General features: G+C 37.2%; 1 protein-coding gene across 2 annotated transcripts in view; it reads right to left on the bottom strand.

Moving 5' to 3' along the window:
- Positions 1–23,325, bottom strand: part of bmper (BMP binding endothelial regulator) — a 32,902-nt gene extending 9,577 nt beyond the window's left edge. The window contains exons 1-10 of one of the 2 annotated variants that reach the window (XM_017428481.3): positions 22,858–23,325; positions 22,647–22,762; positions 17,784–17,869; positions 5,843–5,942; positions 2,513–2,595; positions 2,010–2,100; positions 1,562–1,644; positions 802–901; positions 311–420; positions 17–151 (exon numbers count right to left, since the gene is read on the bottom strand). In XM_017428481.3, the coding sequence (XP_017283970.1) occupies positions 17–151; positions 311–420; positions 802–901; positions 1,562–1,644; positions 2,010–2,100; positions 2,513–2,595; positions 5,843–5,942; positions 17,784–17,869; positions 22,647–22,752 (894 nt within the window). In that variant the 5' untranslated portion in view covers positions 22,753–22,762; positions 22,858–23,325. Of the gene's footprint in view, positions 1–16; positions 152–310; positions 421–801; positions 902–1,561; positions 1,645–2,009; positions 2,101–2,512; positions 2,596–5,842; positions 5,943–17,783; positions 17,870–22,646 lie in introns of both variants that reach the window. The other variant, XM_037980290.1, reaches the window with a different exon arrangement.
- Between the last annotated feature and the right edge of the window lie 706 nt (positions 23,326–24,031).

Here is a 24,031-nt window from a genome sequence, read left to right as displayed (position 1 = left end):
CCATCCATCCCCTCACCCTGTAGACCTTGTTCCGGACTCTGCAGTACATCACATCCTCCACCTTCACATACGACAGACACTCCTCACAGCACTGACTGCCCTGACAGCTACCCGGCCGTGAGCACCGCTTCTTACACACCACCGTTGAATCCTAAAAAGGAAGTAGGAAACACAGGTTATAAATTAGGTTCAAATATACAAAAAATATTCATGATCAAAGTTATTTCTGCCTATTAATGAATACTGGAAAAATTGTGAAATGAAGTGTTTTTTTTCTGTAACACAGAGGTTTTAATGTGCAGGAAATGACCTTGCAGGTGCAGGTGGTACAGTTGTTGAGTACAAAGGAAGTGCCGTTCTCATAGACGTCGCTGTGGAAGAGACAACTTCCTAAAGAGAGATCAAACACCTTCCTCTGACCTGGAGGAGACCACAGTCACAGACAAAACACAACATGAACAAACATCTACTAATTTGGTTGCTTCAAAAGTTATTCAAAATTCTGTTCCAGCAGGGTTTTACAAGTCTAGTCATATTTTGTAAAAGTTTCTTTCATTTTCTGGTTGTGCTCCTGATCTGATAGAATATGCTATATTTGTTATTTTAAGCATGTTTGGTTGTTGTCATTGCTGAAATTTTGCAAGCTGCGTCACTTGAAAACAGTCGGAGAGATGCTGAGAAACCGTAAAGAAGTGGAGGCTTCAACTCATGAAAACAGGAAACCATCTAAGTTAGACTCTAAAAATATGTTTCTGTTTTCCAGCACAAGTGGAGGCTCAGTTTTCAATTACTGGTCTTTACCGACACATCTGGGGCAGCACTGTCCTGGTGGGGTGTGGGTGAGGTGGGCGGGGCATGACAGCACAGGACACACCTCCTTCATGCAGAGCGTCCGGCCTCCCTGGAACAACAACAAAAAAAGAAATTTACTATAAAACATCCAGTTGGTATGACTGGTTTGTCTGAAGCTGCTGGTCATTCATGAAGAATCCTGAAAAGCTTCAGGTCTTCCAAAGATAGACCCATACTGCTTATTAAAAGTTTTACTTCATAAGCTCATATGTCATGGTTAAATTTGACATTGCTTAATTGATGTAAGGCTTCCTACCTAGTTTAACACGGTTTGTTTGATTTTCATTTAAATACTTCTTCCTCTGGGATTACACAACAACTAAATATTTTTGCTGTAACACATATAATCATTTATTCGGGTAATGCTCTGAAAATATCCAAACATTTTATTGATTAGGCTTACATAGAAAAATAAAATCTGTGAAGTAAACTATGATACTTTGTATACGTGTTTTGTTAAAAGCCTATAGGGTGTCCTAAATAGGTGTCAAGACATAAATGCTTAAATGTGTTTATGGACATACCTGTTGGGTTTGTTTATCTACGGGGCGGGGGGGAGGGTGGGGAAGGAGGGAGTGACATTTGAGAAAATGACGGGAGGAAAAACAGAAAAGGATGTTGTTCCAACCAAAAATTTGTGACTCTCAGGAGACTCCAAAGCTAACGAGTTCCTGCTCAGAGGTGAGAATGTGTGTATTTGTGTACTCACGGTGCACGTGCACTTGATGCAGGGCTTGCCTTCTGGACTGAACTCCTCTTTTTCTTTATACAGGTGACCCTCAAATATACAACCTGCAGGGAAAAACATTATTTAGCTCCTTTAAAAAATATAAATACAATTTTAAATAAATCATTTTCTAAATGAACACACAGTCTCTCCTCATTTAAACAGAATGTACTCAGAGAAATGTCAGAGATTTTGTTCCAAACATTTTCATGTTTGCCAAATGACAGAGTTTTATGACTGCTCGCTAATTAGACTTTTAAAATGTTCTGCAAAAATACTACTAATTTAGCTTTAAAAAATGTTCTTTTATTTGTTTACAAACATTTAAAGCTTCTAATATTTTATTTAAGTTTCAAAGATCATGCTGAGAGTACTCCTGTTTCTGGCATGTCTGGAAGGAGCAAACATGCAGGTTAAAACGTGTACTCACCTGGACAGGTGGGACAGCACTTTTTAGGGTGGATCTTTGGGTTCTTGCAGTGGATGACACACTGCACCTCTGCCTCAGTAATCACACCTTCCTGTCACAACATGAACCAAAATCATGCTGTTTGTACATAAACATTTCAGGTTAATCAATATAACATCCTTTTTCCTTCCTTCTCATATAAGTGTCCTATTTTCCCTGCCTGGATATTCAGTTTATTTCTCTTCAAAAGCTATTTTCTTCTCCTTTTCTTGGCTTTATTTTCTCTTCATGTCCCACACCTTCTCCTTTCCCACTTCTATAGTTTTGTCTCCATTTTCCTCTCTTTGTAACATTTGAACTATTTTTCCATCACTTCACTCGTGTTTCCTGTTCTTCTATAACAAAAAATATCTAGAGGCTATTTTTTTTTCTGATTTGAGGTCAGACGTTTCAATAAAAAATAAAAATATTAATTTCTCTTCCCATGTGCTGTCTGGCAGGGAAGATTTGTTTCAGATACACACCTGACAGCGTCTCGTTATGCAAGGTTTGGTGGAGGTGGTCCAGGAGACTGAGCTGTTATATGATCGCCCATCTAACGAGCAGCCTAAAGGAGAGATGGAAATACAGATGAATGAATCAAAGTAACAGTTTTTATTGTAGACAGCCAAGTCTGAGGACTATTTTCTTAGCAAAAAAAGTCACAAACAAACTGAGACCACTATTCTTTTGAGTCATTTGTAAACTCATTCAAATGAAACATAAGCTATAATATAATGGAGGAAGTGAAACTCCTGATAGGCTATCTTTAACGTTCACAAAACCAGAACAATTCAGTGAAGGAAAAAAAAACACAAGTTGACTTCTGTTTTAAAAGGTAATATTCTTCCTGGTAACTTTCCAAAAGCCTGGATCAATATAGTTATAATGTGCTGATGTTATAACGGCAGACCTTATAATTATTGCACTGTTGTGTTGTTTAAAATCACCTAAGAAATGAACTGTTATCTGTCAAGTCATGACAGGTTTTATATATTTAAAATACAAAGCTGTCTAGTGCTGCAGAAAGTAAAATAGTATCTGAGCTTTTATGATTTTTCCACCTTTCAGAATAAAGTTACTCTCTTCAGTAGTGAAGCTTTCCAACTCTTTAAAAGTATGATATCTTCTAGTTAAAGAAGTCTAGTTGTCTTTGTTTAACTCTAGGAACATATTTGGATGCAGCTGCTCAGTAAATTGTCAACCACAAAACGCTAAATAAAGAGCCTATTTATTTCAGCCCATTTACAGTAAGTGGTCTCAGATCAATGTTTAACTTTCCATACATTGAAACTTGATCATGGCCATTGATCTACTTCCTTTTTCTAAAACAAACCCTCTTGTGCTGAATCACTGCTGCAGGAAGACATTCAATACATATTATACAAAAAAAGAGTCAAGATTATAACAAGATCCCAAAGAGACTCGTTCTGTTCATTAAACAATCACTAACATAGACTGATATGTCAACATGCCTCTTTAACAAGCAAGATGTTGTCAGTGTGTCTAAATTTTGTCTGTTCTATATTTTCTTGGATCTGATTGATTTTTGTGATCAGTTTAGGAATTATATATGTTCTGTAAACAAAAATTAAAAATGATTTTGAGTATTTTAGATCAAAATGTTAGGAGAAAGGTTAAGAATCGGAATTAGGATCATTTAGCCAAAATATATGTTTCACATACAAGAAATGTGACTCTGGTCTCACTTATTCTTGTATTTCTGAGCAACTGTTGCATGATTATAAAACAGATTACTAAACATATTTATGGAAACATTAGACGGGTGAATATGAGTAGGTTAAGAAAGGCCATGCTGCATATAAACTCTGAGATCTGTAAACTTGTTTCTTCAGATTGCAAAACTAAAAACAAACAACTTTTTGTTAGGTTTATTGAAAACATTTTGTTTTTCTTCCTAGCTCTGAACTTTGAGATCCCTATTTAAATTTATTACAGTGTAAGATTTCGTCAGGGTTTAAACTTTAATCAGTAAAAAGGTTTTAAAAAGAAATGTCACTAAGGAACAACATGTGCTTGATGAGCCGATTCCAAAAATGGCACCTGGTACTAAAGTGAAAAGATGTAGAAACTCTTATTCAGATTTTTTAATGTTCTTTATTAAGTCTTTCTTACACTGCAGCAAGTGTTAACGTGTTTATTAGGGCAATATCAGACTGAAATCTTCTTTATTAACTGATGCAATCTGGCTGTGGTTTCTTTAACTGTGGGTATGATTTCATAGACTTGTTTAAAAAAGAAAAGGTCTTCCAAAGCTAAAACACAAAGAGGCTCCTTAACTGAGCACAAGTCAGCTGCACAATAAACTAATACTGGCTACTGTGGTGCTGTTGGGCTTTCCCTGTCCGAGCTGAACATGTTCCGTCTTTCTTAACGAAGTGCGGCGGCGTCAAAATACAAAGAAAAAGTCTGTGCTGCTGCTGAGAGCTGTGAGGAAGGTGTGTGTGTTTTTATATTTCCAATGAGTCTCATGGCTTCAGCAGCTCAGAGAGAGATCATCACACAGAGAGTTGATTTTAGGGAGGCTTTTGGGGTTAGTAAGACTTGGAGTTAGGATGTCAAAAGCTAATAAAGATGGTGTTCTTTAAATAGCTGCTGGAAACTCTACAATAAAACTATATTAAACAAAATGCAAAAGTATTCACAGATTATTTAACTCCTGGGTCTACAGTAGTAGTTCAAGTCTTTAGATACAAGTTGAAGAGTGTTGAATCACTGTGACATTAGTTTTGACTGTAAGAATGCTTGAAATAATCTAGAGCCACATAAAAAAATCCGGTTTGTGTGTATGTGTGAATGAAAACCTCACTGGAGGAATCTCTAGAACTTACAGAAGTAACGGTCAAAAGATGATATTTAAGGCAGCATCATTTACTGTACCTTTGAGTCTCACAGTTCTGAAGAGTTAAAATATGTCCTTAAAGGAAAGCATATCGTCCGTTGATTTGCATGCCAAAGATGTTGCACAATCTGGTCAAGCTCATAGTAAGTGTTAGGGATCACTGTCAGCTACTACCACACATAATTTGAGTTTAAATCTTGAATGCACACACTCGTGCACACATGGTAGCAGGTGTTAATGATGTAAAATGTTACAAAGAAAAAGAGAGTTAAAAAGAAAACATTTTTTTAAAGCAATAAACACAGATGAACAAAAATAATGAGATTTATAATCAAATCAAGATTCACAATTTGATGACTTGTGTTTTTAACACTGCTCCTACAGCATTTAGAAGGAGTATAAACAGGACATTAATATATATATATGAACAATGTTCAAATAAGTCAGACGTTTAGCATGTTGCTGCTCACATGGAGTTTGGTCCCTCAGATGTCCAAACAAATACATGCCTCTCCATTATAAGGCATGATGATATACTGAGGAGTTTCAGGCTCATAAAAGGAACTGTATTTCTGTTGCTTGTAAACCTAACGGTGAACCCCTTCAGCAGCCAAACTGTCTCCACACCCACTGCTGTGTGTATCTTTACGTGAGGTAAATAATGTAGATTTACTCCCACAGGTCATATTTAGGCCTGGCTGTTTGGACACAATGCCATAAAGGAGTCCCCCAAGGCTTTGTGAGTGCGTGCACGCTCAGAGACTCTGGTTAACATCTTTATGTTTTGGTGTTTTAACAGTCCACCATGCAGCTGCAGATACCACAGCCCCGCAATAAAGCTTCTAAGGCTGCTTTTTATTATCATCACTGTTTATGTACTGTAATATCATGCTAAAAAAAAGCAACATCATGTTACTCTGGCTCTGTCAGTCTGTCCACCTGTCTGTCTTACCTTTACACCTCTCACAGCAGGCTCCGGTCTGTTTCACCACCAGGTCACAGTCATCTGGGACCTGAGGACATTTCTCCTGTTTACAGTCTGCTTTCCCATCCTGCAAGACAGCACAAACATGTTATTAACAAAAAGGCTTTTTATTGATACGTTATTTTTACTTTACCAACATTTTTTGCAATTTTCCCAGTGATAATAAATTTTTAAAGTTGCTGAACCAGAAAACTGGAAATGAGTTGCAGATGTTTCATTACTGTAGATGAATAATGAAAATAGCATGCTCTTGTAGCATCAAAGTCTCTGTAATTGTTAGTTTCACAGATGCAATATACTTGTTCAAATTTCAAATAGGGGTTTAGAAAAAAAAACTTGCTGAGTTGGGACAAAAGTTATTTGAACTTAACGAGAGTGTGAAAGCAGAGGTATATCTGGAAAACACCAAAATATTTTTTCAATAGAATCAAACCCAAACACAAGCAACTCTACAGTCACCTGATCAGATTCTATGAAACCTTTTCTTTTCCCTAAAATTAAACCTGAACTAAAGGAGAACCATTTAAAAATGATTCTGGAAATTTAAAGGCTTCAGACACAACAATTGAAAGAAACTAAAATTAATGTTTTCTTTGATAAAATGGCATCAGGTTCCCTAATGGCTACATCTTGTTTATTGACTGATAGTATAAAACCTGCTGTGTGTCAGGTTGATATTTGTGTTAGTAACACAAATCTTTATTTTTAGTCCATATTTAATCACTTAAAATGTCAAAAATGTTTAATTTTTAGGTCTTTAAAATTGAGACAAAATGTCTCTTGGTATGTAAATAGTCCTATAAGAAAGAGAGCAGGAATTGGTGCTAAATGCAAGTAGTTTAAAGAGAAATGGTCTCCAGATTTTTTATGCTTCACCTCACTTCTACGAGTTTTCTTCATTTCTAATACTCAAACCAGTCAGTTTTATAGTTGCTATGATCTTTGAACAGGCCAAAAAAAATCAACATTTCTAGGAGTAGTGGTGCAAATATCAATCAAAAGCCTAAAAATCTTCTAATAAAGTTCTGTTTTTTCAGATGCAGAACTTCAGCTCTACTATCAGCGTCACATTTTTTAAGTCTGCAGCCTGAAATAAAACGAGAAACAAAATGTGACTTAGTTTTAACAATTCAGCTGTGAATTTTCACACTAACTCCAACAAACCTCTTGTCGCCTTCAGGAACACTGCACACAGTGTGTCACTCCCTCTAACTGCACCGTGGGACTGGAAAGAGGCGGCGTCGTTTAATTCGCCCGACTTTCACACCCAGCCTTTATTGCTGATTTTATCCCCATGCCGAGTGTGTTTTATTTTACAAACTGTGAGGGTTTATAAAGTCTGAGGCTGGCAGGTCCTGCGGCCCTGCGGCCCTGCGGCAGGAGGCTCTAACAAGGACAGATCAAAGAGGGGCGAAAATAAAGCTGGGTGGTTTAATATAGCAGCAGCAGCAGCGCTCCAACTAAACCCCAACCACACCGAGGTCAGATGATGTCACGACAGAAAAGGGAGGAGAGGAATCGAGATGTAAAGAAGGGACAGATGAAGAGTAATGCATAATGACAGGAAAAAAAGGTAAAAAAAATGCAAGAATAAAGCAGATAAATACCTCTTATCAATTATAAGTAGTAGATGATATTCTGATAAACCTGATCATACAGCATACAGCGGATCATGTGATGTGTGTTATGGTCAGTATGATTTGTTGTAACTCCTAAGTTAACAGGGTTGTTTAACCACATCGCCAGCTAACTCAAACCCGTTTATATTTCAGACCACAGAGGTGAAAATGTGCCACAAATAATCTGTTTCATCTCAGAGTTTCAAATCTAATTAAAGCCCTGGGAATTTTGAATTAAAAAGAAACTTTTCTTTTTAGTTTTTAACACAACAACAAATAAGAGTAAAAATCTGTCATGTGCATGGCTTGTGTGATATAAATCACTATTTATAGCAAATAAATGAAAAAATAAATAAACGTAATGGACTGAAGTGTGGTAATTGGTAAGGAAGTTATAAAAAATATGAGGAATGAATGCAGGTCAAAGCAGTTTACCATAACAACAAATATCAGGACACAAAATAATAAAAAAGGTGAGCAGATAACTAAAACCTGGACATGAAACTGATGGTTAACCTTAAAAGATCCATCAAAAACTAGTCACATTGGAACAGTCTATCCTTTAACATCTTAGGAACATCCCAGAATATCAAAAGCTTCACAGAATAAAGCTCAAAACTGGGTGTAGTGTAGAAAAAAGTTTTGTTTTTCTAACATTTGCTGTGGTAGTAGCTGAGTGTCATTCACAACACACACTCTGAGTGTGACATCTCGCAGAATCACAGGGAATAATGGTATTTTCAAACGACAGAAACTCTGTTATTTGTCAACATAACATGAGTTTAGTTTAAAACTAGGTCAAGAAAAGTGGTGGGAGGTATGCATTTCTTCAAAGAATGGTGGGCTTTTAATTTAAGTTTGTAAAAAAATAAACTATAAAAAGTTTCTATGAACTATTGAACATCAGTAAGTAGTCAAAGATGAGTTACTGTATCTAATAGAAGAGCAAAAATAAAACAAGAATAAAGCTGCTCTTCTACATAAACTATGGTCTATGGAGTACCAGAAACTTTACATAAAGATTGATAAAAATACTCAGACTGAGAATATGACAGAATGGTGCAGATAGAGGCAACAAAAACCATAAAAGGAAAAAAAAAAACTCATAGAAAGGTACAGAAAACAACTGACTGACATTTATCTAATTTAAACTCAGTGTTTTTGACAGTGAGAGTGGTTTGAGGCCTGTCAATAATGTCTGAATGTATAATAAAGTGAGTGCAGTTGTACATGTCTGCTTGGCAGGGTTTAGGACAGGAAGAAAAAAAAAAAAAGAACAGCAGTAGAAGAGGTTTTATTTTCTAACTTTTTTTTTAGTATTTTCCAGATTTTTGTCTACCACAGCATTATAAAGCAATTGCACCACTGGAAAGGAAGCAGGGCCATAAAAGTAGATTTACTAACTGGTGGATTTGTGCCTATTCAAAGTGCAAAAGAAGCAGAATTTTTTATGATTAATTGTTGATGAGGTGCTTCTTTAGACCACGGCTGTTGCATAAGTGTAACACAGGCTTCAGTCTGTAATTGGAAGTAAAACCATGGATAAATTAAGAAAGCTGTACACTGATGCTGTTATTAGAATACTATCATAAAACGGCTGTGAAACACTGTGTGAAACATCTCAGGTGCCAACATGCAGTGGGCTGCAACATTCAGGAAAATTTAAAGTTTTAAACTCAAACTTTTTCTCCTGCATTTTTGTTATTTTGATATTCTAACAGAACAGTCTTGTGCTTCATGAGAAGTATGTTTTCACACATAAAAACACTTCCGTCTCCTATATATACAGCTTAATGATATCAAATATTTAGCAGCTGTGATGTAAAACATACAATTTTAAAAGGTAAAAGGCCAAAACACCGGAACAGCCCTTTAAATTCCGAGAAACAACTTGTTCAACATGTCAGGAAGGTCACGTCCTTTTCAGCCTCCGTTCTGTTATCCATTAGCACAAAGTAGTATTAGTACATGTGACCCACTCCGCTGCTACCCTCGTTGTGTCGGGGGTCAACGGTCACACCGGGTCACCTCGCCTTATAAACACTCGACATACCACCACGGCACCAAGGCTGCTTGACTGGATGACCGTCTGATGCAGCGAGTGACGCCCACCCCCACAACACACACAAACATAATGAGGGATGTGTGTGTGTGTGTGTTCTGGTCAGACAAAGAGAAAGTGAGGATGAACAGATGTGTTCAGTCATTTTCCCATAAAACCCTTTTTACTTTACTTTTATGATTTATTAAAATTCTGACCTGTTTCCAAAAGTCAAAGCAGATTTTTTAAAATGATTTTCAAGGTTTTTGTTTCATAAGGACAGTCTGAACAGCTCAGTTTTGTTCTGTAATGAACAAACTGAGTTGTAGAAACTCCAGACAACACAACAACAAATTATAAGAGTAATCTAATTGTATCGAAGGTATTTTAAACTTCAAATTCACTAACTTGATTACTGAATGGTAAGGTCAGCCACACAACTGCATCACTGAATTATAACTCATTATAATATATATAAGTTTATTCCTCACACCAAACTTCCTGTTTTTGTAAAGAATAAACAGATGTGTAATACAAACAAACAATAATCCTTCTAAATACAGATTCAGGTTTTGTGTTGAAATAATAAAATTTTCACACATAATTCAAATTATATTTTATGTGACATTTGACACAATCTAACTTTTATAAAGATTGTACTTCGCAGTTCCTAAATAATTTAATGACAAAAAGTATTATTTTTCTTTACTTGAGGGTTAAAAACATCTTTGTCAGTAGGTTGTTCTGCCACTAGAAGGCAATATGGTTCATCAGTGTTTCTTCTTCACTCCTCTCTTTTTTTAATCACTCTCTTCATTCTTCTCCAGTCCTCTCAACCTGTGTTTAACAGACTTTACTGTCCAGATCTTACCAACATCGTCTGCACTGTTTTCTAACTCTTACATGCTGATATTTGGTTGTTTCATTTAAAGTTAAAGGGGTGTTTCATTTTAAGAGAGGCCTTCACCTGTCATATCAAACATTTGTTTTACATTTAACATCTAAAACATATTTTTACTTTAATGAATTCACTCTTCTGGCAGTGGCTATAAAAAAAGCAGTTTCCAAACTGACTGAACTCACATTTCTGTTTACTGCAGGTAACACACTGAAACCTCATATGTGATGCAGGCAAAAAAAAAGAAAATCATCCTTTTCAAAGTTTTCATTTTGCAACTCGCCTCCCTTTCATGCTTTTGCTCAATCACTGTTAAAAACAGAGATAAAGCGGTGTCAGAACAAAACGTCAGCCCTCAAATTAAAGCCCAACTTACACCCTTGGACCTAAACCACTCCTAACCTCTTAAACCTTAACGCTCATTCCTACTGTGACCTTTCACCTCTCGTCCAAAACAAAAGACTAACATCAGCGAGGGAACAGGAGCCAAAGGAAAGAGGAAGATGAGAAACAATTTCTAGAAAAAATTCAAAAACTTGTGCTTCTTCTTTATTTCTCCTTTAAAGTAAAAATCCCAGTTTTTGTTGGATTTGTGAATCAATTTGAGACGTTGAGAGGGGAAATATAAATTGGCTCATTTTGATTTCAGAAACATAAAAAAAAATATCCTGCTTCATTAAAACTTGAGTTCAAAACATTCCTGCACAAATCAATGTCTGTCAGCTTCCATCTGTTGCCAGATTAAATGAGAAAATAGTAAAACTACCACAACTACTATGTCAGAAATCTGAAGTGTTTCCAGTAGTAGGAATGTTTTCCCACTGAAATCCAGATCAAATTTCATTGACTTTCCTCAGAAATTCAGTGTGAAAATGAACCTAAAGCTTTCATTCCGCTTTGGAGGGAAGATTACATCCAAAAATCCAAGAAGAGAAGGATTTTCACTGATATGATTTATCAGATGCCAAAACCTCAAATAATGGTTTTTTTTTTCTCACCACTTTGGAGAGAAAAACTAAACCTTCACACTTTTGATTTATCACTTCCTTTTATAGATTAATTTTCCTTTAACTGGTTTAATGGGGTTATAATAAATAGAAAACAACTTTTTGTACGTGGCGTCTGAAGTCTTTGATTGGGGTTTTCCTGGTTTGGATGTTCTGATATATCCTGAACTAAGGTCATTCTCATAAGGAAATGCATTTTTTCCAAAACAATCTTTTATTTGTGATTACTAAAAATATCCTTGTAAACACAACATTGTTAATAGAAACATCCTCAAATACACAAAAACACCAAAAATAGATCCAAAATGCTGTAGTTACCATGCCAGACCTGTATGTGATGCTGTAACACTATCATGAATGTACATAAATAAATAAGAAATAAAGGCATGGAGCATAAAGTCTGGATGTTTTGAGCAAAATGAAGAAGAAGACGACGCCTTCGGGTTGTAGGTTAGATTAGAGGTGGGACTATGACATCATTTTGGTCGTCCACATGAAAAAGCGAGGGAGGCGTTTCAAGATTTTTCCACTCTGGAACTTGTTTTTCCAAAAAATATCATTTTGAGGCTCCTAAAATAATGTTTCTGAGTGAACATAAGCTGTTCCCTTGCAGACAACCGCTAAGCTCAGAAAGTAAAAATGCAGCTGTTCATCTATCTTTCCAGCTATTATCTTAAAATATTTTTTATTTTAAATAATGTTGCATTTATTTCAAACCTGAAATTGTAAAACTATTTATTTTGTTTTTGCTTTTCTACTGGCAGCATATTATACCCGTTATATTATGTAAAAAAATGCTGGTAAAATCTTTTTCTATCAGTGCTTGTTGTGACCAACAGTTCAACAACAGAATTTTATAGAAAAACTACAAATCTAATCTATCACTAGAATGAATAAAGTGTCTAGTGTTCTGCTTTAGTTAATTATGTTAAAATTAAATTGTTGCTGATGTATTTCAGTTCACGAACTAATGGCTTAATCCTGTTTTCCAGCAGAAGGGTCTTGTTTCTAATAAAAAAAATAAATAAATAAATAAAAAACAATATTTATGAGCAATAAATTACATTCCAAAGGTTCCTGACAGACTTTTTATTGTAGTCGACGACCCAGCTGGGACTCACACTGACCCTGTGATGCTGAACTTTTGACATTTATTTACTTTATCAGTCAGTTGGTAAAAAAAAAAAAAAAAAAACAAAGTGTCAGACTGTGCTTAAATTCTGTAACACAAGTAGAATGTGACACTAACTACTTATTTAGAGTTTTTAACTGTGGAGTAAAAATAATAGCTAATAGAGCTGCTGATGGATCAGTGTTATCAGCTGCTTATCAGGTAAACTTCCCACCTGTATCGATCAGCTACTGTTTCTGTTAGGGCAGAAAATAACCTTTGACCTTCCTCTCAGATCGATGGCAGCTACCGGGTGTAAAACTCCTCACCTGAAACTTCCACACAACCCTCAGCTGGAATGTTTGATCGATTCCTGAGCAGCTGGGACTTTGACCTGCTTAAAGTTGAGTTTTTTCTTGTATAAAATAAATAAAAAACAGAAATTTGTCTTGCTTTCAAACATAATTTCTAACAGGATTAGCCAATTAAAGTTCTGTCAGGTTTCTCTCTTCTTCTTCTGTTCGATCTGACTTTACTTGCAGGTAAAAAAACAGCTCGTCTCAGGCTGATCAAAGCTTCCCACTTTCCACATTTCATTATATTATGTTTTACACCAACATTCATGTATTAAATAATCCAACATTGAGGTTTTGTGTGAGAGTTTTGACCCCCTTATTCTAAAACTGTCTCTAATCAGCATTTACAGCATAAATATACAGTGTCACATTGCTGCTCTGATTTGGCTTGTATGGATATTTATTTTAGTCAGTTATGTGAACGTTGCCATGTGATGGAGTGCTTCAGACTGATTTTAAAAAGCTGCTGCAAAGAAAACCTCAATGTGAACTGTTCTGCAAAATTCACAAGGACAGTCAGTGAAATGGACATTTAGTTTAAACACTTGAATTGTGTCAAGGGTTAGGCAACAAAAGTGATTTGGCAAAAGTAAAATATGATCACAAACAATTCATCTGTTGAAATTTACATAAAAAAGTGATTTCCATGTTAAAATTGCTGGTATGTGTACGACTTTATATAAAAGCAGTTATTATTAATGAGATCATTATTGACGGGTTGAACTGGAAAAACATCAATTAACAACATTAGAAGTTTAAAATACAAAAAGAAATTTATATAATCCTAGCTGGCTACTTTTTAAGATAGTTCATAACATGGCCACTAGAAAAGTTTGTCTAACTTTAAGGATGATGAGATCCTCTGAGTCGACTGTTCGAAGAAAATGTAGAATCATTAAATGAAAATCAGCTCTTGGTCAGTCTTCATTTTCATTTAGGACAGGTAATGAGTGGACTACACTTTCTGATTATTAAACAAAATCTGACAATTCCATTATAGCCAGCAGCTCCTACTGCTCCGCTGTGGCACTACAGCATTTATTTGCATTTATAGAACCTGAACTCATGCTGATAGTTCTGATTGCTTTTTACTTCGGTACGTTATGTCTTTACCTGCCAAGGGCTGCAGGTGGAAATTAATCATTGAATAAATCTGGCATAATGTCCCTGCCCATTTATTTGAAACCATGCAGAATAACAAAAATAAATAAATAAATAATTGCAATAATGTAATTCAGGCATTTTCTGTTGACCAGTTTACACCAAATAAACTATGCCGTGTAATGTCACCAGGAGGTGGCAGTATAGGCTCTGTTTCATAGTTAAAAATCAGTAGAAGAAGTTGTCCTGTTCCACGTTCCAAATCAGCTTGCATAGACAAGTCGTTTTAATTCACGCAACTTTCTCAAAAAATGAAAGGACTTTGCTGTTTGTAAAAAATGTACTCTCAGATCATTTCTTTCAGTTGTTGACTTTTGCTTAAAATACACAGTTCTTATCTTACTGCTGTATGTTCCATTTTTTTAATGTCTTAAGTTGTAATTAGATATATCAATAAAAAAGGTCCTACAGTCAGAACTTAAAGCCCCACATCCCGAGTGCACAGACTCTGGTTCCAAAATACAACATATATCAGCGCCGACAAACCACATCCTGACAGCTTCAGGACAGAAGGACGTTGTTCAGATACTTTGTCTAGCTTTTAAATGTCGATGTTCTAACCAGAAACAAACATCAAGCGGAATAAAAATGACATGAGTTACATCTGGAGGAGGAAAAACAGGTAGAAAGTTCTGCTTTGTGATTTATTTAAATCTGAGGAAATCTGGGCTATTAAATCATATCTGGAAAGATGCTGCTCAGTCTTTAGCTCAGACAAGAAACATCTGGTGAATCACATGTGATTCTCGAAAGTTGTCAATGCCCAGCACCTAAATTTGCACTAAAATCATCTTAGAAACAAACAAAAATGACCTCATTAAGTGTATAAACTTTTTGCACATTAAAATTTCACATTTTTACAGTTTTTAGTTACATATTTGCATCACATGGAAACAGCTGATAAAAAAATGGCACAGCCCACAATGAAGACCTTATACTGTAAATCTTTTCAGTTTTATATTTTAGATAAGGCAAATTATGCATGTAAGAAAGGCAACTCCCCTTATCTACTTTAGAGATGCAGAAAAAGATTAAAACGATGTTTTAAGTTTTCCTCTGATATTTTCTTGATGACCCACTTTCTAATTTATCAGTTTTATTTGTTCAGCAAACTATCTTGTTCAAGTTCTGCTAACAGACACAAACTAACATAAACAGCCTTGTAGGTTCAGGTTGATGTGAGAGAAGAACATGTGATGAAGAGGAAGATGAAGGAGCCAATCTGAGGGGGAAGGAGGGAAGGAAGAGTCGATGAAAGAGTGGAAAAAGACATGGAGATGGACAGACAGATAGACGGGGACGATGAAGGGTGCGACGGAGATGGACTGACTTCATCCAAGATAACAGATCGCCATGGCGACCTGCCTGTCAATCAGTCTGTCAGCCACATCCACTCCTGGCCCCATTACTGCGCTCTACCTCAGCCGGACACACACAATGGACCCTCTGTGTGAATACATGCGTGTGTCCATACCCACAGGGCCATTAACAGGTAACTAAGCAGAACCCCCCCCCCCACCACCACCATCTCCGCCTCATCTTCTGACGCACGTATGAGTGACACTGGAGTCCCAGTGGCTCGCCAATCCCCTCAAAGACATCTCAGTGACACAGGACTCTTTTTGAAGGTGAACCACAGAGAATATGTTAAGGTCATCCACATGCAACAACAAGGTTCTTTTATTTCCTCACACAAATTAGATAAACTCTTAACCTGCTTCTCAAAGTTATTACTCACTGAAGTTAAGGGCAAACATGATCCTTTGGTGACAGCAAGCGTTCAGAGCACAGAACACAAAGAAGAAAAGGAACGCGGACTGTGTGACATTAATGCTGAAGGGCAAGGAAAGCCTTGTTAAAAAGTTTTCAGGAGATAAACAAAGGTGAAATTCAATGAAGCCTGAACCCTGAATGTGGGGGGGGTGATATGTGAGTGTGTGTAGTGGGGGGTTAAAGCAGAGATGAAAGGGCAACCATTGCCTGCTGATGACTGATAGCATTCAGCAGGGCTTTAGCTGATGTCTGTCTGATAACACAGAGGACAGCTCAGTCGGTCTTCAGGCTAAAGAGGGACATCAGAGCAGCCAATCCGGGGCCAGTAACCCAACCCAACAGTAGCTTGGGTTTATTTTATATGTGTAATTCCTGAGATTAGTGCATCTAAAACCCAGATTTTGGTGGCAGAGGGGATTCGCTTTCCAGCCTTTGTGGCTTTTCAGAACAATAAACCTGGCAGTAATTAGTCATGTGTGCAAAAAGATCTGGATCTGGAGTAAAGTTGTCACTTAAGCTATTTTTAAATTTTTAATCACCTCAGTGCCATCAGAGGGGCAGTAGAGGCAACATCCTGCACGACTTCTGTTTCCTGCGTACACAAGAAGATTTCTTGATAAAACTGATGCGTAGATGTGTGACTTCTTAAGGTATTGTGATTTTTGGGTTAGTGGGCAGATCTTTTGGATTCTGTGGATAATTGAGTGGAACTTTAGTGGTTCAGGCTTTTATGACACATACCATCGATGGTGTTTGAACGTGGAAGCAGGTCAAACATGTTGAACTCTGCTTCATTCCTTAAATCCTTCTTAAGCAGTTTTTGCCATTTGGTGGGGTGTGACAAGGTTTTCGCTGTCTAGAAGTGGATTTGTCTTGGAGGAGCTAATGCTGCGTTCTAATTTACCTCAATTTTCTCAATGCTGTGCTCACTGACCAGGCCAACTACCATTAGCAATACAAGTAAATAAGAATGGATTTCTCTGTAATCTGTGCGTTCAAACACTCCAGCATCATATTCAGCAGCAGTGATTGGAAAATATTATGTGACTTAATTACTGAAATACAAGCTGACCGAAGTGAAAATAGGAGGTTTATTCCTGCAGCTATTACAACTTTTTATGCATGAGTCAATCAGAATAGTTGGTGAGAAACCTCTGACTTTCCAAAACTTTAACTTCCAAGTACAAATTGAATATAAGTTTGAACTGCAAGAGTATTTAGGTAGGTGGCACGTGTCAGTGTCAGGACCCAGGGTTCCTCAGCAGAACATGGAATTGTACTGAAATAACCTACAGTAATGTGAAGCGCTTGACCCATCTATAATTTGAATGTGTTTGTTAAAAAGTGAAGAGGGAGTAAATGATATAATATAGGATAAAAAGTGTGGCTGATGTGAACAAGCTTGCACCCAAACCCCTTCCACTCAGAATCACACCTTTATGATTTCTGTAAGGTCAACTCTGGTCATAAAATACTTTTAAAAGCCAACACTTCTTTTTCAGCAAAGCAGTGAGACAGAAAAACCTCACTGGTCCATTCTCATCCTCCACAAACCTTGAAAACACTAAAAGCGGATGGGGGTGAGGGGGACAAAGGGCACATGTTCCCAGAAAAAGTCGTCTCCCAGCGTTTTGTAGGCCACAGTAAAACAGCATGACAACAGGCATGTCTATAAGAACAAACAATTAACATTTTGTTTTGTTGCAAATTTGCTGGATTTTTTTATTTTTAGAGAATAGCTATTGTGTGTTGAACACCACATGGCTCTATGATCAGCTTTACAACTATTACTATCGGTTTCAACAAGTTTATTTCATCCAATCTGTGTACAGAAGGTACATGTTTAAAAGATGAGAACAAACAGGAGACAAGTCATTCGGGGTTCAAGAACAAACCAGAACTTTTGGTATTTCTGACAAAGAAGGAAAAGACGTGTTCCTACCAGGCACACGCAGGTGATGCAGGGGTTGTCAGTGATGTTGGGGATGTGGAGGACTTCTCCTTCATTCTCACAGCTGGCTTCTGTGCCTGCAAAGGACAGGAGGAGTGAGAGGCAGGACGGAAAAAGGTTCTGCACTTCTATTTCAGATCTAATCATCTAATGCGATCAGTCAGACAAATAATATTTTTGCCAATACTACAACTACTTCTAACACTACCTCAAATGTTAGCCCAACATCTGTAAAACTAGCTGAGTTATAGCCATTTTTGTATTGGCTAAGTTTGCTTAGCTGTTGCAGCCGTCATGAATTGTATTGACTCCAAATATTAATCAGATGTGGATGTCCACCCAGTGATTACTTTCTGGGATTTTCAATGAAATCTGTCCAGTGATTCATGAGACCAGGTGCATTATATATATATATATATATATATATATATATATATATATAGCATATTCTTTTTAAACAAATATTTTAATTTGTCTTCCTTGTTTTTATTTGTCCAGGTAAAAACATTCTACCCCAGCTCTTAAAAGCAAGAGTCAATCACTTTGTTACAAGTGCAAATGTAATCTGAACCGACGACAGGAAACGACCCCAAAACACATGGGTTTATGGGTAGAAACAGGCAGATGTCAACATCTCCGAGCCAGCAGCTCCTGCTGCTCTACAGAGGAAAGAAATGTGCTCCAGACCGACGCTCTGATGTTTACTCGTCCGTCAGATCTGTTTTATACAGAGCCCCCCCGTGGTGACAGTGATGGGAAAAATATTATTGCATGGCAATGAGCTGATGTGTGGCTGCAGATGTGGAAGAGATATTAGAATGGGGCTACAAATTTATTCTTGTTTAGCCAAGAGTTCCTGTAATAAGTTAAACAGCATGGGAACTGGAAGGGTGCTGTCCATTTTGTTGCTGGAACGACTAAAGACTATCATCTCTGATATGCCTGTTAATTTGGTTAGAGGGATATTTATGAATTAGAAGGTCATTCCTTTTATAGAGTCAAATTTGGATAAACCTGACTGAAAGGCTACATGTTGCCATGTTGTAAATGCTTGAAAAAAAAACTATTTTTTATATTTATTTATTATACATCCACATGTAGTCTTATTTCTCTGGTTCTTTGTGTTTCAGTTAGATGACGCTGACAGCTTCCTCAGTGTCTGCTAAACTAAACTGGGTGTTTAAGACTAACACTTTGATTATTATCCAATCCATAAATGACATGTTTGATCTCATGCAATATTGTGAGCTTTCACATGATCTATTAGTGCTCGAAGTGTGTGTTGTAAATGACTCTCAGCTACCACCACATCAAATCTTAACTTGTAAATCTGAGTTATAGCCTTTTTTTGTGTACACTAATGTCGATTAGGTGTGGCTCCCATCTTGAACTGGATTGACTTGAAAAGTTAATGAGTTACAGATGTACATCCAGTGATTGCTTTCTGAAAGTTTCATTAAAATCCATTTAGTGACTCATGATACATTTTGTTAAACAGGCAGAGTTGATAGCAAAGTTTTAAAAACAGATCTCGTGTGATCACTTAGGGCTTCGGGTCTGTGCTGGGGATGACAATCAGCTATTATCTTACCAAATTTTAGCTCAATGTCTGTAAAACTGAGTTATACCTATTTTTGTGTTTTCTGGGGTTGCTTAACTATAGCAACTATCTTAAATGGTGTTGGCTCTAAAGGTTAATCAGCTGTAGATGTTCATCTAATGACTGAGATGTTTGCTATATAATAATTAGGGACTTTTGGAGCATCTTTTGTGCTCAAAATATGTCCTTTTTGATGCAACAACACAGTTTCTACTACTTCTAAACTTCAAAGTGCTGAAAAGCGCTTCCTGATGCAGGGATTCACACTGATACTCAAACACATGTTGTAAACCTAAAATAAAAAGACATTTTGAGCAACATTTGGTTGATTTCTTTTTCCACTGTACTGTGACCTCTGACCTGAGATCTGTTTGGTTTGTCGATTAACCATTCGCTGAACTCGTTTCCCAAACCAAAGCGATGTATGCAGGCGTTCAGTGAGACTGATGTTCAGTATTTTTGAGCTGCTACTGACACACGTCTCGACGGTAAACTAAATCATTGGTTAGAAGTAATAAAGCTTTGATTCAAAATGAACTGCAACCATTACGGCTGTCAACTAAAAAAGGACATTTATAAATAAAAGCTACACAGATGTTGTTCTAAATATAATGTCAGCTTGTGTCAGACAGATTGTAGCAGCATTTCAGGTCTGAGACAAAGTAAACGTGGACGAATCAGAATAAATCCTGGTAGCAGCGAGTTGTGTTGTCTGGCTTCAGCAGTAAACCAGCCTGTGGATTCGGGCAGAGCAGACAAACCCTGAGACTCCACCACCACTGTAAAAATTTACAGCCTTCGAGCGTAATGAAACTGGCAGGGCTGGAAGTGTTGGAGGGGTGAGAGGGGGCAGGCAGCAGGGAACAGCTTTTCCTCTCTTGTTCTTTAGCTGCTGTTTCTCACAGATTGTAGCTTCCTCAAAGACTCAAACTTTGCAAATAATTTACCTTCAGGACATCCTTTCCAATTGAAATCAATTTTTTTATGTTAAAAGGAAAAACAGATGACTTAAAAAAAAACAAAAAACTGGACTCTGAAAACAAGAGGATAAAGCTGTTCAGTCATCAAAGGAGCCGTAGTTTGAGAAGACTCATATTTGACACTCCTGTTAATGAATGCTGCACCATTTGGAAATATGAATCTGTTCTTGATCACTTTCATCCTAAATCCCCCAAAGGAACTTAAATTCATTAGGCTGTTCAATGTGAGTGACTTAACTCATGTCCAGTATGGGTGCAACAAGACTTGAATCTGACAGTTTAACTCAGTCAGTCCCAAACTAAACACCTTTGCACATTTTGAGCTTTCATTAAGGGAAAACAATTTATATGTCTTATATGAGCTAAACTTTATAAGAATGACTGTTCTTTTTGTTTGCAGAGTCAGGATTCCCACTCATGTTTTCTTGTGAACGTTTTTGGCTCTAAAATTATTTTAACCACTCGTATATCAGAATTTTCAGCTCAACTGGGAACAGTGTGCTATGACTTTTGGTTTCTGTAACTTTTTTACTTTCTATAATAAATTCCCTTTATTTAAAATAAAATTCTCAATCGGAGTACATTCATTTTTTCTAAATGCTGTCAAAGAAAGGCAGCAGACAGATATGTGTCATATTTTCCACTTCAGGTAACCAGTAAAAAAACCACAAAAACATAAAGTATCCTGTTTCTCTGAATAACAAGAGCCCTTCTGTAGGTAATTACATAACTGATGGGAATTGCTGCATCTGAGTCTTATAAAGGATTACAAATATGTTGAGTTCAGTTAACTTTGCTTAGAAAAAGCCTTTTGTCAAATGCATTTTTCAGTAACACAAGTCAAATATTGAATTTTGGAACTAATTTGAGCGATACAAGATACTTTACAGAAACTGGATGCAGGAAATATCATTTTATCCAATAAAAACACACTAAAAATAACTTCCACAAGGGTTGGCCTCCAGACAAATGACTCGCTGTTTTTCGCACTTCATGGAAAGGTCAAAGGTGAACATCTTTGTGTCCGAAACAGTTTAAATTACTAATCATCGGAGGGAAAGGTGGAAATATTGCAACCTAAAGGCTGCTGCTATTTATTCAAGATGACTCCCCCACCCTGCTGCACTCTGAACAGCTTCACTTTAAGACTTCCAACACCTCAGAAACCCCCCACAAACAGGTCACAGAGATAACACAGAACATATTCAGGACATCAGGAGAGAGAATCTGATCTGTGTGTCTCCCCAGCTGATTCTGACAGTTCTCAGAAGTTTCCAGCACCGTTTCGTCGGAGTCAAACTGATACACGTTTGACAGGAATAAAAAAAAGAACATCTGGTGCAGGTTTTGCTCTCATCTTTAGTTCAGGAAGGAAGATAAAAGCCAAGACAAGAAAAAAAATAAAGCCTGAAATCTGATTATCAGCTTTTAAGTAGATGTTCTTTCTGGATTTTATTGTCATGTTGAGTTCTGAGTTCTCAAAGTTTCTGCTCTCAGTCATTCCTCTTACTTTTATAAATTAATATCTTGTGAAAAATAACAACTGTCCTCATTTAAATCTCCAAATGACCATTAGAAAACCAAATAAACAACCTTAAGTCTAGTGCATTTGTTTTCTCAGACAGAAGTTCTGACCATCTCTGAGATGCAGGGAAGCCGCTGAGGTTGGAGGACAGAGCAGCGCTGTTACATTAAAGCTGTTTAAGAAAAGTCTTTTTTCTAATAATAAAAAAACGATATAATTATAACCCCAAGTGATGCAAACAATAATTTGGAGCAATGATCACTAGATTTTGCAAACTTCATTTTAGGAATTCAAATCATCCTCTTATTACTTTGAGTTTGATGTAAATGATTTTGTCATTATGATGGAAAACTGCAGAAAATAACAGCGGGGTGTGCAGGGAGAGTTCCTGATGTTCTCTGCAAAGTTTGAAACATTTAAGCGCATGTAAAACGTTAATTATTTTAGTCAAGAAATAGAAATTTAAAAAAGTAAAAATAATTATGATGCGAAGAGCAGTTATAACTCTTTATGCCTTTTATGTTTGTTAATTGTTTCCAGGTAAACCTTATCATCAAATGATCAGCAGTTAGTGAGAATTCAGAAGCTGGTGCGCTTCTTCTGGAGCGCAGAGACGCAGCAGCAGCAGCAGCAGCAGCTGTAGCAGCAGCTGTAGCAGCAGACTGCACAACCTGCGGCTTCTGAAGGTTTGACGCACAGTGGGTGTCGGGATGTGTTATTATGAAGCCATATGATCCCTTTAACCTTACCTGTAATTAACGGAGAGGAAGACTGGGGCGTTTGCAGGAGCCACAAAAAGCAGAAGAAAGCCCTACAGGTGGACCAGGAGGAGGGCTTCAAGCAGCGGAGCAACATTCTCCAAAACCTTAGGACCAAAAAGTTTGGATTATTGAAAACTATTCCAAAAAAAAAAAGTAATCGAAAGAAATTCACGCCGCGTGTCTTCTCCCTTAAACGCACAGAAGCCAGGAGAGACAAACTCCTCAGATCGTCAGTTCGGTCTGAAATGCAAAGCGACGATCGGCCAGAAGCGATAATTACAGCCGCATTAAAATGACAAAGACGAGCCGGCAGACAGGAGACACCGCGCCTGACTGCGTGCTGAGACTGAACTCATTCAGGAGCAAATCCCGCTCATGTGAGGGTCCAGGGCAAAGCGGCTACCAGAAAAGTCCCAACCAAAGTGACCGAGGTGACCTGCGCTCGGATGGAGAGACACTTGCAGATCTAAAGAAAACTGCTCATTCTTCCCGTCGACGAGTCGGTGCGTAAAAAGGCTTCAGCCTGCGTGCCCCCAAAGATCCGCTCTGCGCAAGGATGCTGGATGTGGAGCGTCCAGGACCGAGGAGTGGACTGGACCCTGTGTGTCTGCGCGGTGTTAGAACCCGACCTGCTTCTCCTCCTCCTCTCATTTTAAAACGGACCTGGTGTCGGAGCGCACCGCGGAGCCAGAAAGTCCTGCCTCCTCTGTGCAGCCCGGGACCTCCTCCTGTTTCCAGACGTCTCCAAAACCTGTAAACCTCCCAGACCTCCTCTGCTCCGCTGCAGCTCAGCTCCTGCAGAAAGGCAAAACGCCTAATTTTAAAGGTTTCTTTTTGTAATGACTGATTGTTTGTCAGCTTCTCCGTGTGAACAAACAGGACAGAACAGCAGCTCCTCTCTTTGGATCCACTTTAATTCACCAGTGAAGAGAAAAGAGTCTCAGACCTCCTAAATTATTTATATATTTATATATATATATTTATATATATATTTATATATATATATATATATATATATATATATATATATATAATAAGAGGAGGAAAAGTGCAACACAACTTTCTTACACCAGATTTATTTATTAGTTCTGATATAAAAACTAGGAAAAATAATAAGAAATATTTATTCAATGTTAATTTGAAATGAAATGACACTTAAATAGAGGGAATCCTCTCAGTGGCATCAATATCAAAATGTATTTTTAACTTCCTGTTTTAATATCAACCTGCTCTTACAGACAACAGTGGTAGAATAAATAAAATAATAATAATAAAAAGATGAGGTTTTTGAACTGTGATTTGGAAACTGCTGTAACCCTGACAGGAGGAGTGGTTCAGAAAAAGAATTTCTACATTAATTCAACAAACTTTTG

Source organism: Kryptolebias marmoratus, linkage group LG16, assembly GCF_001649575.2.
Source record: "Kryptolebias marmoratus isolate JLee-2015 linkage group LG16, ASM164957v2, whole genome shotgun sequence".
In the NCBI taxonomy this organism is placed as follows: Eukaryota; Metazoa; Chordata; class Actinopteri; order Cyprinodontiformes; family Rivulidae; genus Kryptolebias; species Kryptolebias marmoratus.
The sequence above is the reverse complement of the archived record's forward strand: the minus strand, read 5'-3'. Positions and strand labels throughout refer to the sequence as shown.